The sequence below is a fragment of the Condylura cristata genome, unplaced genomic scaffold (genome assembly GCF_000260355.1).
Source record: "Condylura cristata isolate star-nosed mole 26May11 unplaced genomic scaffold, ConCri1.0 scaffold00001, whole genome shotgun sequence".
NCBI classification, from domain to species: Eukaryota; Metazoa; Chordata; class Mammalia; order Eulipotyphla; family Talpidae; genus Condylura; species Condylura cristata.
The window spans coordinates 77819119-77836881 of NW_004567102.1; the positions used below are offsets into that span (position 1 = coordinate 77819119).

The following is a 17763-nucleotide window of genomic DNA, read 5'->3' on the forward strand; positions in this document are numbered from 1 at the left end:
CCCACTCTATCTCTGGTGAATCCTCTCACTGCCCCTGCACCTCTGGCCTGTACTCCAGTTCTGTCTGCATAAATAAATAAATAAATCTTAAAAAAAAAAAATAGGTAACTGTTTTTTTTTTTGGCATTTAAATCTGAAATAAATGTTCATCAATCTAATTGACTATTCTTTGCACTGGACTTTAAGAGAATTTTGAAATTTACTTAAAGTAAATTTAAAGGCTTGAGTTTTTTCTCTCCCTAATGTGAAATTTTAGCCTAAACTGTTCTGAGGAATTCTTAAAATATGACAGACTTTCTTCTGCTTCCTAGTAGGAAATTATATAATATTTTGGTTTGTTTAGAGTTCACTCACATTAATTTTCCAGTTCAAGAGGTTTGCATGGGGATCTACCTACGTCAGAGATTCAGGAAACATTTTCAGGGGACCTCATTTTAAAGAACTTACATTTCTGGAACCCACACCCAGTCATGTGAATCTCATTGACTGGATGGTGCCCGAGAAACCTTCATTTTAGATGCTTTTTATGTACATTTAAACTTAGGATCCACTGGTGCATCTTCCTAATAGCTGTGATATTCTAAATATATTTGGTGTCTCCCAGGGTTTAATTATCACTAATGTCATTTTATCCTTCTTGTACCTATTTTTACTTAATACATAAAAACCTGTAGGCTAAATTAGTTACTTAGTGTTAGTCAGACGGTTGTAATACACTTGCTTCTTTCATTTATATGGAATCCACTGAATTTGTTTCTACACAGTGATTTTATTCCTTAAAGTTTAACTTTCATAAATGTTGCTACTAGTGCTAGAAATTACAGTTTATCTACCATATTTTCGAATTTATGTTACTACTTGGAAAAGTCTGGTAATCCTAAATTCAAAAATATTTATTAAAATGAGAAAATAAGAAGGTACATCTCTGTCTATAGAAGTAGTTACTGAATGTGTAAAACTGTTTAAATCTTTTATTTAAGACTTTTTAAATAAAAGTCACAGACCATGCCTTTAAGTTACTTATAATTTTAGGTAGTCTTGACATGAAGAATATAAATTCTGTGACGTTAATATAGCACATAATGTCGGTGTAATGTAATAATATTCAGGTTGTTCAGTGTCAGGGAAGAGATTACATTCTATGCAAATAAAGGGCATGAAGTCCATGAAGTGAAAGTGTTGTAAACATGAATCACAGCATAGACAACTGAAAAGTTTTGTGTCATTTCCTTTTCTTTAGCATACTTTAGCTCTGAGAGATACACTCATACTATAAATAAATGTGTTTGTTGTGGTTGATGATATAATGCTTTCACCCTTCTCAATATCTCCACTTCCCCTCTGCTCTGACTTGATTTTTTTATCCTGAACTAGGTAACATCACAGTAAGATGATTCGAAAGTCTAGTGAAATAGCAGAGTAAAATTATAGTGTTTTCAATTTTTGTATATCTAAGTCCACAGTAATAACTACATTTTACCTTAAATATGGATTCTATAATATATAATTTAGGCAAAAATATTACAAAACAATAATCACCTTTCTATATGACATCTACTGTAGTCTATCTTATTCCAATAAAGTGATTTGAAATTTAAATTAGCCCCTGATCCAATAAAAGGATTTAAGGATTCACTAAATAGTGGCCACTTACCATTTATATAGCACAGTGTCTGACATGGGTCTCTTCAATCAAAGAGAAACTAAGTTTTAACAAAACTTAAGGAGTATGGATTTAAGATATCAGAATCAACATCAGTCATTGAAGCCAAGGAGTTTGCCAAGCTCTGATCATAGAGAAAAAATCAGATCTGCTTCCTTTAAGGACCAGATATTGGTGGCCCAGGCACTGGAGTATTCATTACATTGAAAAAAATGTAATGTGTGTGAAGGGTTGTCTTGTCAAGAAATAGGCACATTGAGGAGAAATGCTAGCATAATGCTAGAAAGACTTCATATCTTCTGCTAACTTCCAGTGCCTTCTTTTCATGTGTCAGCATGTGACTATTCAGTTTAATCATTCCAACTTCAATATTTGTTTATCCCTAAATAATTTTAATTCATATTGGTACTTGCTGAAAGGTAAGTTTAAATGAATTTTTCTTGGATACTGAATATTTCATTGGATTTTCAAGTTGCACAGATGATTAAAAGTACTATATTTTGGGCCCTCTATGGTGGCATTAATGGGTTAGGATGCAGCACTGCAAGCTGGCCACAGATGTTTCAGTACGTGTTCGATCCCTGACCCCGGAGGTGACCCACATGGTGCGGGACCTCTCCTAACCCGCCCACTGCTCCCCTCAGCAGTGTACTTCGTCAAGCTGCCTGTTCTGCTCCCCACTGTCTCTGGTGGAGCCACCCCTGCAACTCTGGCTTGTACCCCAGTTCTGTATGCATAAACAATAAATAAATCTTTAAAAAAGAATTACTTGATTTTGTTGGCATCCATTTAAATACTATTTCATGTGATGCCAACAGGGATATGAAAGAAAACCCTCAGCATCACTTGTAATAAGGGAGATGCAAGTTAAAACCACAATGAGATACCACCTCACACCAGGAGAATGGTAAAACAACTAGCAACAACACATGTTGGTGAGGATGTGGAGAAAAAGGAACTCTCTTGCACTGCTGGTGGGAATGCAAACTAGTACAACCACTATGGAAAGGTTTCTCTGCTAAACATGGAGCTTCCATATGACACAGCAATCCCACTGCTAGGTATCTCCCCAAAGGACACAAAAACATTGATTCAAAAGGACACTTTCCCCGCCATGTTTATTGCTGCTCTATTTACAGTAGTGAAGATGTGGAACCAACCCAAATGCCCCAAAAAAGATGACTGAATTAAAAGGATGTGGTACATATACACAATGAAATATTACTCACCAGTCAAAAAAAAGTTAAACTCATGGCTTTTGCAACATCATGGATGGAGCTAGTAGGGATCATGCTTAGTGAAATAAGCCAGGAAGAAAAAGAAAAATACTGGATTGGATGGTTTCACTCATAACAGGAGCCTAAGAGGCTGGGGTTAGTGGTGGAAGAGAAGCAAATGTAATAAAGTAAAAACAAAAACAATGAGCAACTATAAACCAGAGACATTTTATGGGGGTGGAGAGGGGAATAGGATAAAAAATGGGGTGGTGTGGGAAGAGTGCATGAAACTATGGTGAATTGGTGGTGGACAGTCTGAGAAATAATACTGAGATGAAAAAATGTACAAAATGAAGAGTGATGTAAAAAATAAATAAAATAATAATAATAAAAAGAAAGAAAAGAAATAGTAAACCAAGCCTATTTCACTATCGAATTTTATGTTAAATTGCTATGTGGACTATGTAAGTTTGAGATGAATTGTAATTATTATTTGAAAGCTGTCACAAGTTTTAATTTTTCTGATTATGTTTATTTCTTATTGATCTAAATATATTGAGCCATAATATACACCAATTAAATAATAGCCCTCCAAGTATTTTCTTAAAAGATACAGGGTTTCAAGTTGGACCAGAGTTTAGAAATCTGTCACAGATAATATGTTCATCCAAGATGAAGATAGTGCTTCAGTTACCAGATGTTAACTAAGCTTCAAGATTAATTTGAGGGGCTAATTTAAATTTCAAATCACTTTATAAACTTCATTTGTGTGCATCTACATGCTAAGTTTATCTACATATATCACAAAACATTTCGTTTGCTGTTAAATGCTCTATTTTACATGCATTACATTATTGGATTAATATAACTGTTATCTCTGACAGGGTGATCATATGGAATAATTATTTTAGTTCCTCTGATTGCAAAGGTTGGCCTTTTCACAAAAGCAGGGGAAACTTTATTGCAGTAAGCTACATAACTACTGTCTTCTTTTATATTTCTCTTTTTATTTCAGACTCCAGTAGTGGTGAAAAATGAAATCCTGTTCGACTTGTTTGCACCAAATGAACATTTACTCTGCAGCGAGGTATGTGGGCAAGGAGAAACTAACACCTAAACTGACGCCTTCTTGCAGAGCTGCTCAGACAGCTACCTACCACTTTCAGTTCTCCCGTCCTCACATTTAAGTTTCGTTCTTACGGAGAATTTTATATATCAGAGATTAAAAGGGAAGAGGAGCTTTTTTTGATTTGAGCCTTGCATGCACATGGTAGGAAAACGCTGGAGTGATGGAGCCCTGTTCTGCCGGGAGAGTTGCTGAGTCCTCACATTCTGGCCGCTTCTTCTCTGGAGGAGACATGGAGCAATGGACATAAAATTGCTTCCCACCACTATGTCTAAGAGTGGGATGCTGTGACGCAGAGTTGTGAACGTAGGGAATGACGCTGGTGCAGTTTGATTCCCAGCACTCATCTAAAAGTAGTAGTTTCAGCTTTAGAGTCCCACTTCCGGTTGGAGCTGCTCCCTGCCCCTCACACCCCCTCAGCCCCACCTCTATCTTCTCCCTACCTCCTCCCTTCTGCCTCCTCCCTTCTCCTTTTGTCATCCCTCCCTCTCCTCTCCTCCCTATCTTTCACCTCCCCACCTCTTCTCCACCCTCCCACTTTGCCCACCTCCCCATTCCCTCACCTTCCTACTTCCAGGCTCCTTTCCAGTTCTCTCCCTTTCCGCCCCCCCCCCCCTTCCATCTCCAGACTTAGGAATTTATTCACCTGAGCAGACCCAGCCTGGTCTCTGAAGATAGTTAAATAAAAAACAGGGACTTTTATTATTTTCTCCTAAGCCCCAATCAGAAGAGGGGGCACAATCATTCTTGATGCAAAGGCTTTGTTTGTCTTTCTTATCTTTAATGTCTTGTCAATAATGAAAGCAAAATTTGTATTACTTCTACCAGGTTATACTGACTAATACAAAATTTAAGCTCTGATTATTTTTATTTTCTATCTTGAAGATATTCATTTTATGAATCCTAAATATAGGTTAACTTTAGTTTTTAATTTAAGTGAAAGATAAATATGAATAAAACATGCTCCAGTAAAATTTCCTAGACTACAAGAGGCTATTTTGCCCTCACCAACTTAAACAAACTTTAAGACAGGAAATTTCGGGAAATCTACCTCGTCTGAAGTACTCATGCCTTTAGTGAACATCTGCTGTAACCCAGAAATTCCTGTTATGTTGAAATGCTGGAAAATAGACAGTGGAATATGTGTATTTTACAAGTGAAAACTGTACTTTAAAGGAATCAAGGTGACCTACTCAAGAGCAGAAGTATCTGACATATACATTCCAGCTCATCGCTGCTGCTGTGAAGTTTAGCATTCCTATTCTGTTACAGACCCCACACTGAGTGTCTTCCAACTCATCTGTGCCATACCTGCATATCAAGGTGGAAGCACAAGATGCAGGTCATGTTTTAGTTTAGTTTTATTTCTTTCATATCGCATTAATTTAATAGGTCCAATGGACAGAAAAGATCATTTCTCTCAAAACACTTGCAGAAAAATAGTGCACTCTTTTAGAAAAAGCTCATTATATAAAAATCATTTGGCTCAGAAGCACTCAACCTCTCTCTTTCTTCTCTCTCTCTCTCTCTCTCTCTCTCTCACACACACACACACACAGAACATTTTAATGAAGGTGAAAATCAAATTACATTCAGTCCACTCCTGATGACAGCTCACAGGTGTTGTGTTTAATAATGGCTCTTTAAATTTGTATAGTGATTACATTTTCTGAAAACCAAAGTAAAACAGCAAAACCTATGATTTTGTCGTAGCTCAGAAATCAAAAGCTAGAATACATTACATGTAAAATTTAATGTTACTATTTGAAACTGACTTATGCTGGATCTCTGCCCCCCCCCAAAAAAAATTACAGTACGAACAACTGAAAAAAAACTAATTAACAATGAAGAATTTTTTTTTTTTTGTCTGTAGCTGATGAGATGGATTATCAGCGAAATGTCTGCTGTGTGGAAGATATTCAATGGGAGTGTTTTAAGCAATTACTTTAAAGGAACTGCTGGGGAACCACCTCTTCTCAACTGGAAGCCCTGGGAACACATCTACTCTCTGTGCAAGGCTGTGAAGGGCCACATGCCCTTGTTCAACAGCTATGGAAAGTATATTGTGAAACTCTACTGGATGGTAAGTAGGGCTATGTTCTTGTGACTTTAATTTCATGTTGCTTTAATACTCAAATTTATTTGTCTTGCATATGGCTTCCTTGGCTAATGCAAGATGATACAGTTTATGCAGGATGTGACTTTGTAGAACTATTGGAGAGAAATATTCTGCAATGTCATTTGGGATCAATAAGAAAGACTTGATTCTCCTATGATCCAGTCCTATGAACATTTTATAGAGGAGAGAAGGGGTACCCCTCTGAGCTATCAGGCAGGCTGGCTGGGTAGCAGGTAGGAACACAAAGCTCTCTTCCTTTTTCCGCTGAAATGTGACATTAGGGTTACAGGCAGGAGTTTGTGGTTGGGTATGATCTAACCCTCCTGACTTGGACTTGGCTGCTTCTGCTGGGCCTATGCCAACTGGTTTTGACCCTGAACTTCAGATCTGTTTTCATGTTAACCAATCTTTACTGACAAAGAAATTTTTGACCTCTGCATGAAAAAAAAAAAAAAAAAGAAAAGAAATGGGATGGTTGGAGTACAAATAGAGAATTATGACCCCCTTGCTTCCTATGGCAAAGTAGATTCACACCGTATTTAGCATTGCTAGAATATATCCCACATCTTCTGGTTTTTAATGGTCGAATTCTCTTCCTAGTGGCCCTGAGTCATAGGCATCACCAACTGTAAGATTTCAGGACAGTAATAACAGCACTTTAAGTCAAGCATGGGGTCCTTCTAAGTCTGAGGCCCCTTGTGACTGCCCTGGTCATGCACCCCTAGCGCTGGACCTGGTCACTAACAATGACTGGTCAAGAACTCAAAAGTTCTTGAACATTTGAGGGAGTGAGGAAAGTACTGAAAGTTAATCATTCTATTATATGTTTCTAGAACCACAACATTCCCCTTAAAGAGTCCAAGTGATGTATCTTCCTGGGATGGGGAATATTGAAAGGCCAGTGCTTAGGAATTACACCATCTCTACAGTGAGATGGTGTGGTAAAGAAGATAGTGGTAGCTTCCAACAGCTGAAATAGGAGTCTTGATTTTTTTAATATTCACAGCAAGACAGTAGACCTTCAAAGTCAAACTTTGTGAGGAGAGAAAATAACTCCTTAAATTACTTTATCTTTTTAATTTCCTATCTGGAGGAACATTTCACAGATGAACTGTGTGATAGCAGTGAGAAGGATAAGAAAGTGCATATTGGATAGACAACACTGAAGGACTATAAAGGGTGGTCAACCTAGGAAGATGAGTAGGATGAATATCTGGGTATTTGCCCTCCACTTCTGTTCACTTGTGTAAACTGACTGAAGAGGTCAAATTGATTAAGACTTTTGGGTCTCTCTGATGGCAAGGGGTTAAGTCTCAGTGCTATGAAGCTATAGGCAGCCACTGCGACACTAGTTTGATCCCAGTCAAGGGAGCTGACCCACGTGGTACAGCAGACCTCTTCTGTCTGGTCTGCTAGTCCCTAAGTAGTGTGTTTCAGTGGATATGCTCCTTCTCTGTCTCTGGTGAACCCTCTCACCCCCACATCTCTGGTCTACACCCCAGTTCTTGCATGCATGTATGCATGCATGCATAAATAAATAAATAAATAAATAAATAAATAAATAAATAAATAAATAAAAAGGTATCAGCTTAGGGCCCTCCCTGGTGGCGCAGCAGGTTAAAGCACAGCACAAAGAAGCTTAAGCCACTTCTGCATGAGTTCAATCCTTGCCTGCCCTGGAGGAGATCCACATGGTGAGGCAGACCTCTCCTGACCTGCCCACTGCTCCCCTCAGCAGTGTGCTTCATTGATTGGACTGTTCTGCTCCCCACTCTGTCTCTGGTGAATCCTCTCACCCTCCACATCTCTGGCCTGTACCTCAGTTCTGTAGGAGTAAATAAATAAATTAAAAGATTAAAAAAAAAAAGGTATCAGCTTATCAGCTTAACTAATACTAAATTCCTCCCTAGTCCCCTCTCCCTCTCTCTCTCCTTTCTAACATCCTTGTTTTCAAATTTCCTTCTAAAGAGAGGTCAACATTTATTAACGCAACATCCTGTTCTGATTCCTAACAAAACTGAAATCCACTTGGATTCCGCCATTTCAAAAATCTACTTCTATGTTCCAAATTTTCCAACGTGGAAATCTAAGTGTATTACATCTTTTAGCTGTCCCATTAGTAGAGGCAGCCTGAAGGCAAATGGACAGCCAGAAAGACTGAAGTCCGAGCCTCTGTCAGTGACTTTTCCTGTGGGGTGGGGGTATTGGTGTTCTGCTTCCTTCCTCTTCAGTCTCCTCTCCAGAATCTGCTTCCCCCTGCTCAGCTCCACCCTCATTTGAGTGGGGCAGGAAACCTGGAGCCTCTCCTTCTCCTGGGGACCACCCTGTCACACCCCATTCTTTCCTGACCTAAGGCACCTCTTATTACACTTTATATTGTTTGCTTCTATGCCTACTCTCACTAGACTCTAGATAGCTCAATGGTTACAGGCCATGTATGATGCTGAATTCATTGTTCACAATGTTCATATCACTGATGAAACATTTCTTTGTCAAAGGAATGGATTTGTAATATAATTTTGCATGTTAAATAGAGCTAAAATAAAATTGAGCTTATATTCATTAATGTTATCATTTATATCAAGCTTGCTTTTATTTATGAAATAATATTCTTATGGGCTGATTTTATTAAATAAAATATTAATTAACTTCATGATAAAATTAAACCTTTGATGAGGAGTAAGAATAATATGGTAATTGGAAGTGTGACATCATGGAACCTATCAGGATAAGTGTAATTACTGAAGTTATATTTGGAGAATTTGCAGTGTGACTATATTAAGTTCTTTGATTATGCCCCAGTTATTAATGGTTGCATAATTTTTAGTTCCATATCTGAAACAGAATTAATTTGCTGCATTATGTAGGGTAAGGCACCCCAAAAAGTTCTAACAGAACCTCTCAAGTAAGGACACTGTTGACTTAGCCCTGGATATGCTATAATATATTAAACAAAATAGTAAGTTAAAATTCTCAGTGGAAGTTGTACTGAAAACTAGTATGTTGTTCTTCAGAAGAAGAAACTAAAAATTCTAAAATAATTATTAATAATATTGGTACTATCAATAATGTATGAATAAAAGTAAAGAATCACTGATGGAATATTCCTTTCTTCTAATTTTTAGGGTTGCTGGAGAAAGATAACTATCGATGATTCTTTGCCTTTTGATGAAGATAACAACCTATTGCTTCCAGCTACAACCAATGAATTTGAGCTTTGGCCAATGCTTCTGTCTAAAGCTATAATTAAATTGACAAATGTTGAGTATGTAGAATGGAGAATTATTCATTTGTAGAAAAACAAAACAAAACAGAAAAACAAATAATAGCAACATGTATATCTCTGTATTCTGGGAATTTCATTGAAAAAATGAAACTATTTCTTCCCAGTCAGTGGAAATGTTCTGATATAAGAATAAACATGCCATAGCCACTGACTTGAAATAATGGGTTTGCCAACAATAAGATAAAATTGTCCCAAGAAAAAATACTTCATCATTATTTCCTAAATCTAATGCTTTCTAACTATGAATGGGAAGTCAACATTAACATGTCAGGTTAATGGCAGAAAGAAGTTGTTTTGTAGGGGAAATATTGTTCATACTGAACAACGTAGAGAAGAATCCAGTAAAAGGTATTGGTTTTGTATATGTGGCAATTATTTACTGACCTTGAAAAATCTGCTCTTTGGAGGGAACCCAGTGTGCACCTCATGCTTATGGTAACACTGGCTCTTCTCATGCACTTACGGGGAAAACTGCTAGTATGTCTTTCAGCCTCTTGAAAAACTGGATGATTTATGCACCAACATGAGGAAGGTGTGCATGTGACGCTTTATTCTCTAACAGAGACCTGTTGCTGTTGCATATTGGTCTGATCAGTGCAAAAAAAAGCTTAGATGCCTGGGTTGTGTATGCAACTTTATGTCACTGCTAAGTGGTGGGATCCCTGCCATCTGCATCTGCCTAAACTTGACGTTCTTCCTTCCCAGGCCTGCATCAGCAGTTTAATATTCAACAGAACACACCGGCCTCCGGCCTTCGTTAACAGGAGCCCTCAGCCTTCTGCTCAGAGCTTAGCCCCTACTATAACAGAGCCGTCAGAAGCCCCTGTCCTTTGAGGGCATTGTCTCTGGGCTCAGCTTTCTTTTTCTCTTCCAAGGTTACAAATCAGGAACTATTCCTGCTACCATCATCTGCATGTCTTTTTTTCTCTTACCAGCTCTCAATTGTTTATTGGGAATTTGTTTCACTCTGCTTACAGCCCTTAATTGTAATGATTCTTCAAAAAACTCATCCCAGGTCTTTGTAGACAATAAAACCTACCAGGTCTTTAGTGACAACTATGCTTGCTTGTTTTGAGAGAAATTAGTGTTGCGAATTCCCAGGCCAAAATTGAAATTCTGAGAATTACAGCTGCAAGTCAGGTGAAGCATTTTATGCCTGGATAAGTGAAGTGGCATTTGTCTTAAAGTTCCCTCAAATTTTATGTCACTTCAGTAATGGTTACTGTTAATTTAAAAACCTCAGCCCAGCTTGGAAACAGTACCAGAATAAGTGAAATACGTTCCTTAGAATTTCTTGTGGAAATCTGTACATATACAGCAATTTAGATTTTTCTTTGTGTCATATGCATAGCGGCCATTTCCATGGTTTAGATTTCTACACTCAAAAATTAATCTGGAGTAGTTATCTCAATATCATTGTGAGATATGCAAAGAAAATGCATTATTGAATAGGTTTGCAGAGTAAATTCATAAATATAATTATCCAGAAGGGTGTTTAAATGAGACAATAAGCTATCCCAGTAGATATTTGTTGTCTCTGAACTATGCAGCTACGCCAGAGTTTATAATATGTGAATAACAAATGGGTGCACATGGATCAATGATAGAACGAGTGACTAAGACAGAACGATAAGTAAGGTATCTTGCTAAAGAGAAGGACGAGTCTGTTGGGCATTAAACTCTATCATTAATTGGCAAACACTGGCTGAAGCTCTAGTTCTTGGGTGGATGGGAGTCTGGCTTTTATGCTTCATAATGTAGGTAGACTAGCCATCTCAGGAGGGAAATACAAGGACTAAAATAAGAAGAAACATGGAGTTCATTAAGAATCTTGACGCCCATCTTGCTGCCATGTATGAGATGACTTAACACCCTCATAGTCATCTGAGATTAATTATTGCAATCAGAAAGATTAAAGACGCTTCCCTCTCAAAATAGCAACACATGATAATATACAATAGGTGTACTGAATATATAAAATATCATGTACTACTTATATATTTCTAATATATACTAAGTAGGAATATGCTTTATGTGGAGATCCAGATCCACACTGCTAGGTTACTGGAAACTGTAACTTTAAATGATTGTTTTAAATAAGGAAACCAGGTCTCTGTGTGTCACTTCATTCAACGTTGGTTGGGAGTCTTTTTATCACATCAATGTTATAATGAAATAGCATTGAACAAAATGATGTTATTCAAGGACATTAATATTAATTCATTTCTATTTATAATCATGCAAGCCTATTTTATAATTCTACATGAAATTTTATGATTCAGCTGTTTTAAATATTTTAACAAAACATTAGCTGGCCATTAGAATAGCATTTTCCTATGTAATCATAAATAACCAGCGTAATCCCTGCATTTATTATTGTAGTCCTGTTTATTAGTCATCTTGACATACCTCTCTGGAGTTCCAAATTTTAGTAATCATACTGTTGTGTATTTGCCTTTTTAGCATCCACATGGCAGAGAGGAGAGAACTCGGAGAGTTCACTGTTATTCACGCCCTCACAGGATGGCTTCCAGAAGTTATTTCTATCCAGTAGGTTTGCTATTAAGTTCCTCAGATCTTATCTTCTTTTTTTCTCTAGTAAAGTTTCTTTAATGAAAATGTTTTTCATGTTTAAGAGGATTTTAAGAAATGTCCTATTTTACAAAAAGTGTTTTGGGAAAATAACATTGTATGGTATTACACACTATTCCTTGAGAATTCCAGGATAAATCTACTGCCTTTATATTGAATTTAATATTTACATATCTGTATTACAGATATTAAAACAATGGTAATCATTTGTTATGGTAAAATATTTACACGTGTCCTCCATACTTACACCACTATTATGTATATTAAGTACAGAAACCACAGAAGCAATTTTTAATTACCACACATATTTGGCAATGATTAAAAATATTAAAACATGAATTAGGCATTGATTAATATATCATTTCTAACTAAAACCCACATTCTTTAAAAGCCTTTTTTTTTAAAGAGTTATTTATTTATGGTTACATAACTGGGGTACAGACCAGAGATGTGGTGGGTGAGAGAATTCATCAGAGACAGAGTTGGGAGAAGAATAGGCAGATCGACAAAGTACACTGCTGAGGATAGCAGCGGGAAGGTCAGGAGAGGTCTGCTGCACCATGTGGGTCACTTCTGGGGCCAGGGATTGAACTTGTGCTGCAGTGGCTTTGGAGAGTTTCATAATAAGATGCTTTAACCTGTTGTACCACCAGGGAGAGCCCAAAAAGCCTTTATTTTTTAATGAATGGATGGATGAAAGAATGAATTTGTTGAGGTAACATTAGTTTATAACACTGTACATGATCAAAGGGAAAAGATCACAACTCATCCGATTTATAGATTTTTGTTACCACCTACCATGACAGCACCCACTGTCATATTTAAGCATCCCAATGGCCTCATCAGTTAGGTATATGTAATTACAAATGAGAAAACTGAATCTCAGTATGGTTGAATTTCCCATAGCTTGGCACATTTTATGTGGAGGTGATGCAATTTGGTAGCAGTCTTGCTGACCACAGTCTTTCTATCATATGGTTCTAGATATCTAGAGATTTCTCATCTAGGTCCAAAAATAATGTTTGGCAGGTCAATAATGGAATAGAGAAGCCACCTAGTATATATAATATGTAAAATTTCACAATAGTCATGCTTTTACAGGAATGTTGTAGACACAGTTTGAACATATTAGCATCAGTACAGGAAATAGGCCAGGATAAGAGACAGAAAATAATTATCAATGGATCTGCACAATCACCAATTTAGATGCTGAATTTTAGAAGATTATCAAATCCACAGTACAGTTACCACATAAATCCTCTCTGATCTTTTATCAATGTCAGCAAAGTCTGGTTCCCTAGGGTAGAAGTTGGAAAAGATTGAAGACAGGTCTTAGTAATGTAAACTCTCTGTTCTGGTTTCTTTTTGTAAAATGGAGATAACATGACCTGTATATTCTGAAACTCAGTAGGTGACATTGTCAAAAGTAAGCAGCCAGCCTATGATAGAAGTATCTTAACAACTTTTTCATTCTCTAGTCATTTTCACTGGGTTATTTTTATATAAATGTGGTATTCAACCTTTAGATTCAGAGGAAAGGCATAGAAAAGAGGGCAAGTAAGACTGAAACAGAATTTTAAGCTTGTCAGTTTTCTTTTTAATACAACTTAAAAAAACACTATCTGTGATCCGCTTTACAGGATTTTTCTTATGAACATTCTGCCATATTATTCATGGCAACCATGTAATTTTAAGTTGCACTTATACTGTGAAATTATAAGATCACTAAAAATAAAAGGAGCCATGAAACTGGTTAAGTTGAAATGTGGGAGTGGTCACCATTGCCCAGAGTGCAGGCAGGATACACAGTAGGCTTCATAGAGAAATTTCTGACTTGATCGGAGTCTTTCCTGGTGACTGGCTGAGTTTGATTTGAAGGAATGGAAGGGGGAAGGGGCGGTGAAGTTAGGCAGACAATGTGATCAAAGTCACATAATAGTATGTTCAGTGAAATCTGCTACTAAGAAGGATTAGAATGTGTCCAGTCGTAGTCATGGCTTTTACAGAGGTCAAGGAGAGTGCTGACATTTTAAACTTCTGTTGACTGCTGACATTTTTTTCCACGTGAAAAGTGTTTCGTTGGCATATCGCAGATACTGTCTTCCCTTTTACTCTCCCATAGGAGCGGAACAACTGCTCTATTTGCAATTGTTGACCTTGTGTATTATGCTTTTCTACACTTAATGCAGCTTTACCATTTGGAAAAATAAGAAAGTTCAGATTCTTCACACAGTAATATGGTATATAATCAATGATATTTATGAGGGGATAGAAAAAGGCTGGCTATTTCAAATGAAGAGATGAATTTGTTGGCATATTTCTTTGATGTCGGTGTAGTTCATCGATGAATAGAAGACTCTGCAATCCCCTATTTTAGCTAACTACCCAAAGAGTTATATGGTCTAATCCTGTGATGGTCTGTTTCTTGTTTATAGCATAGCACTTTCTTACATCGTGGATGGAAAAATAATATGGATTGTGTTATTTTGTAGAATGTACAGCCTCTTAAACCTCATCCAGGGTCATAATACCTATGTTGCAGAGTTGAAATTAAGTGTACTGTGCCCACTCCCTGCTAGGCACCAGTGACCCAGTGTGAACAGGAGGCAAGTAAACCACAAACATAAAAGGAAATCAGTAATTATCTTGAAGTCACCATCTGATCTTCCTTGTCAGAGACAAAATGTTAAAAGAATGAACCCTCTTTACTTCTTCACCTCCCAAACTTCTCTCACCCAGCTTTTTGTATACCCTACTACCTAATAAATTGATTCTTGACATCAACAAAGACCTTGACATTGTCATATCCATTGGTCACATCTTTGGTACCCAGGTATTTGATCTTGAATAATTTATTTCTTTCATAAAATTTAATTCATTTTGCTTCTGCAAAGCACTCTACATTTTTCTGTTTTATTTGCTGTTCTTTCTCAGTCTTCTTGGATAGTCACTCAATGACTGGATCCTCAACCACTGTGTGGAGTATGTAGCAGGTGTCCTGAACTTAAACTACACTCTACTTGACAGTTACATTCAAGTTTATGTTGACATACCTGACCACCTTTTCCTGAACCATAGTCTGTATTTATACATACTACTTAAATCACATAGCTATGTGGATATGTAAAATTTATCTAAGATGGAAAACATACTGAACTCTTGATTGTCAATGTGCCAAGTCTGTACCTGTACTAGGATACCTCATCTTAATACATGATACCCTGTTGATGACCCGGGCTAAAATACAAAACAAAACAAGATGAGGAGACAACCATGATCATTTTTTTCATTCTCATGTACAAACCCTTACTGATCTCTGTCTATAGAACACCCTTCCCTCATTTTGAATGTATTCTATTGTTCTGGATTTCTCTTATCACCCATCTCAGATGAACTCCCTGTCACTGCTCACAAACAAGAATGCAGCAGCTTTATAACCAACCCTCTGTGTCTACCTTCCCCTTCCCCAAATAATTATCTTCATGGTAATTAGATTAACTTTCTAAAATGTAAATTTAAAAATTATTGGAAAATGATATATAAAGTATCCAAAAGATTCTTCAGAAACTCAGAGAAGGGACATGTATTTTACTTTCCCAAGAAAACAGTGCTTCAGCTGACCTCAAGGTTTAGTTGAAGACGATGCAAATGATAGAGAAGCCAATTTAGAGCAGAATAGCATGGAAGTACAAGAAAAGTAATTATGACCCCAGAAAATCATGTGGTTCTGCATGACTGGACTTTGTGCTAGAGGAGGCTAGAGGAGGCATGAATGTGGGGCAGAGAACAAGAGTCAAATAGACAAAGACATTTTATGCCTTGTTAAAAATTTCTCGTATCCTTATGGTGATTGCCTTGTTAAAAATTTCTTGTATCATTATGATGATACACTGTCACTGAGAAATTTTAGACAAGAGAATGATCATATCAGACTTGTGAAATTGGAAGATACTTGGAGCAATAGAACAAATGGCAGAGCTGGAATGTGGGAACTGGCTTGTGCAGGATCCCAAAGGGATTTGCCAAGAGCTTCTATAGCAGAATTATTGATAAGAATGGAGAACAGTTACTTACGAGAGTAAGGTTGTAGGATTGATGAGTGTAGTGATTTATTTAACAAGGTTTTGATTCTTTTTTTTTTTTTTACTTGATAAGTGGAAGATGGCAGTAGTATGTTTTGCTCCTTAATTGTTTTGTTTATTTTTGGACAGATATCCACTAGGATGCTGAACATGTAGGCTTGTGTATCTGAAAAGAGGTTTGAGCTGAAATGAATGAATTCAGGGTGCTGTTCACTTGTTGAGAAAAGAGTCTAAAAGATGATAAGAACATAAGGAGTATTTGGGGGCAGTAACCCTCATTTGTCACAAGCAAGCAGAGGAAAGGGGATTTTCAAAGGAGGCTGCAAGTAATATTGATAAAAGAAAGAATCCGGAAAAGAGCAATGTTGTATGCTTCAGGGAAGACTTTAAAGAATGAGAAAATAGCAATATGGTTAAATTCTCCAGAGAATTCAAGTATGATAAAAACATTTCTCATAAATGATAAATGTATGGGAAAGTGACTGATACTCGACTCTCAAACATGTGCATTTTCCCTCTTATGGTTGTGATATGCCTACCCCTCCTGCCAGCCCGAGCAACTCTTAACACTAAGGTCATGTTTCTATGAAGCGCCCCTGGGAGAGCAGGGTGTAAAGTCTCAGAATTGTCAAGCTATCCCCAGCCACTGCACCTGAGTTAGTTCCCCAGCCAGGCTGCGGCCCCACATGGCACAGCAGACCTCTCCTATCTCTCTTGCTGCTCCCACCAGCAGTGGAGTTCAGTAGATCCACCTGTTCTTCTCCCCATTCTGTATCTGGTGAATCCTTTTACCCCTACACCACTGGCCTACACCGCAGTTCTTGTATACTTAATAAAATAAAAATAAACCTCAAAAAAGACTGAAGCATATTTCTGGCTTATATGCAGTTATTATTAAAATGTGTTTGACATGTAACATCATATTAGTTTCAGGTATACACAAGCACAAGGACTCAATATTTGTATATATAGTGAAATCATCACCACAATAAATCTACTTAACATTCATTACCTCATGGTTAAAATTTTCTTCCTGTGATAAGAACTCCTAAGATCTATTTTCTTAACTTCCAAATATGCAATACAGTATTTTTGACTTTGGTCACCAGGCTATATGTATCATACTCCAGAAACTAACTTATTTTATAAAACGGGAATTTGTGCTTTTCGAACCGCTCATAAATTTGTCCACCTCCAAGCCTCTGGGTTTTGCAACTACCAATATGTCCTCTGTATCTGTGAGTACATATTTTTGTTTTGTTTTGCTTGGGCTTAGACCCCACATGTGAGATCATGTTAGTCTCTGTCTCTGTCATATTTCATTTAGCGTGATGCTGCCAAGTTTCATCCATGTCACAAATGACAACATTTCCTTCTATTTTAATGGCTGTATACTATTTCAAATGCATAATATATATATATATATATATATATATATATGTATGTATGAACATAGTCACAAAGATTTATAACTTACATATCTCACATCTTATTTATAAAACATTTCCTTTGTTCAACCGTCAGTAGACACAAAACGCTTGTCTTTTTGCATTAAGAAAGGAAAGCAAACAATAGACAATCAAAGTGAATGCACATTTTTTTTTTTTAAAGATTTATTTATTTGTGTATACAGAACTGGGTACAGGCCAGAGGCTCAGGGGCGGCGAGAGGCTTCACC

The 17763-nt window shown here is 37.0% G+C and overlaps 1 protein-coding gene across 1 annotated transcript in view; it reads left to right on the top strand.

Annotated features, from left to right (window-relative positions):
* The window catches only part of ADGB (androglobin), a 110680-nt gene that overhangs the window by 18147 nt on the left and 74770 nt on the right, over positions 1-17763 (top strand). Inside the window, exons 4-7 of the mRNA XM_004674136.1 lie at positions 3896-3967; positions 5880-6089; positions 9251-9390; positions 11875-11961. Of these exons, the coding sequence (XP_004674193.1) occupies positions 3896-3967; positions 5880-6089; positions 9251-9390; positions 11875-11961 (509 nt within the window). The remainder of the gene's footprint in view (positions 1-3895; positions 3968-5879; positions 6090-9250; positions 9391-11874; positions 11962-17763) is intronic.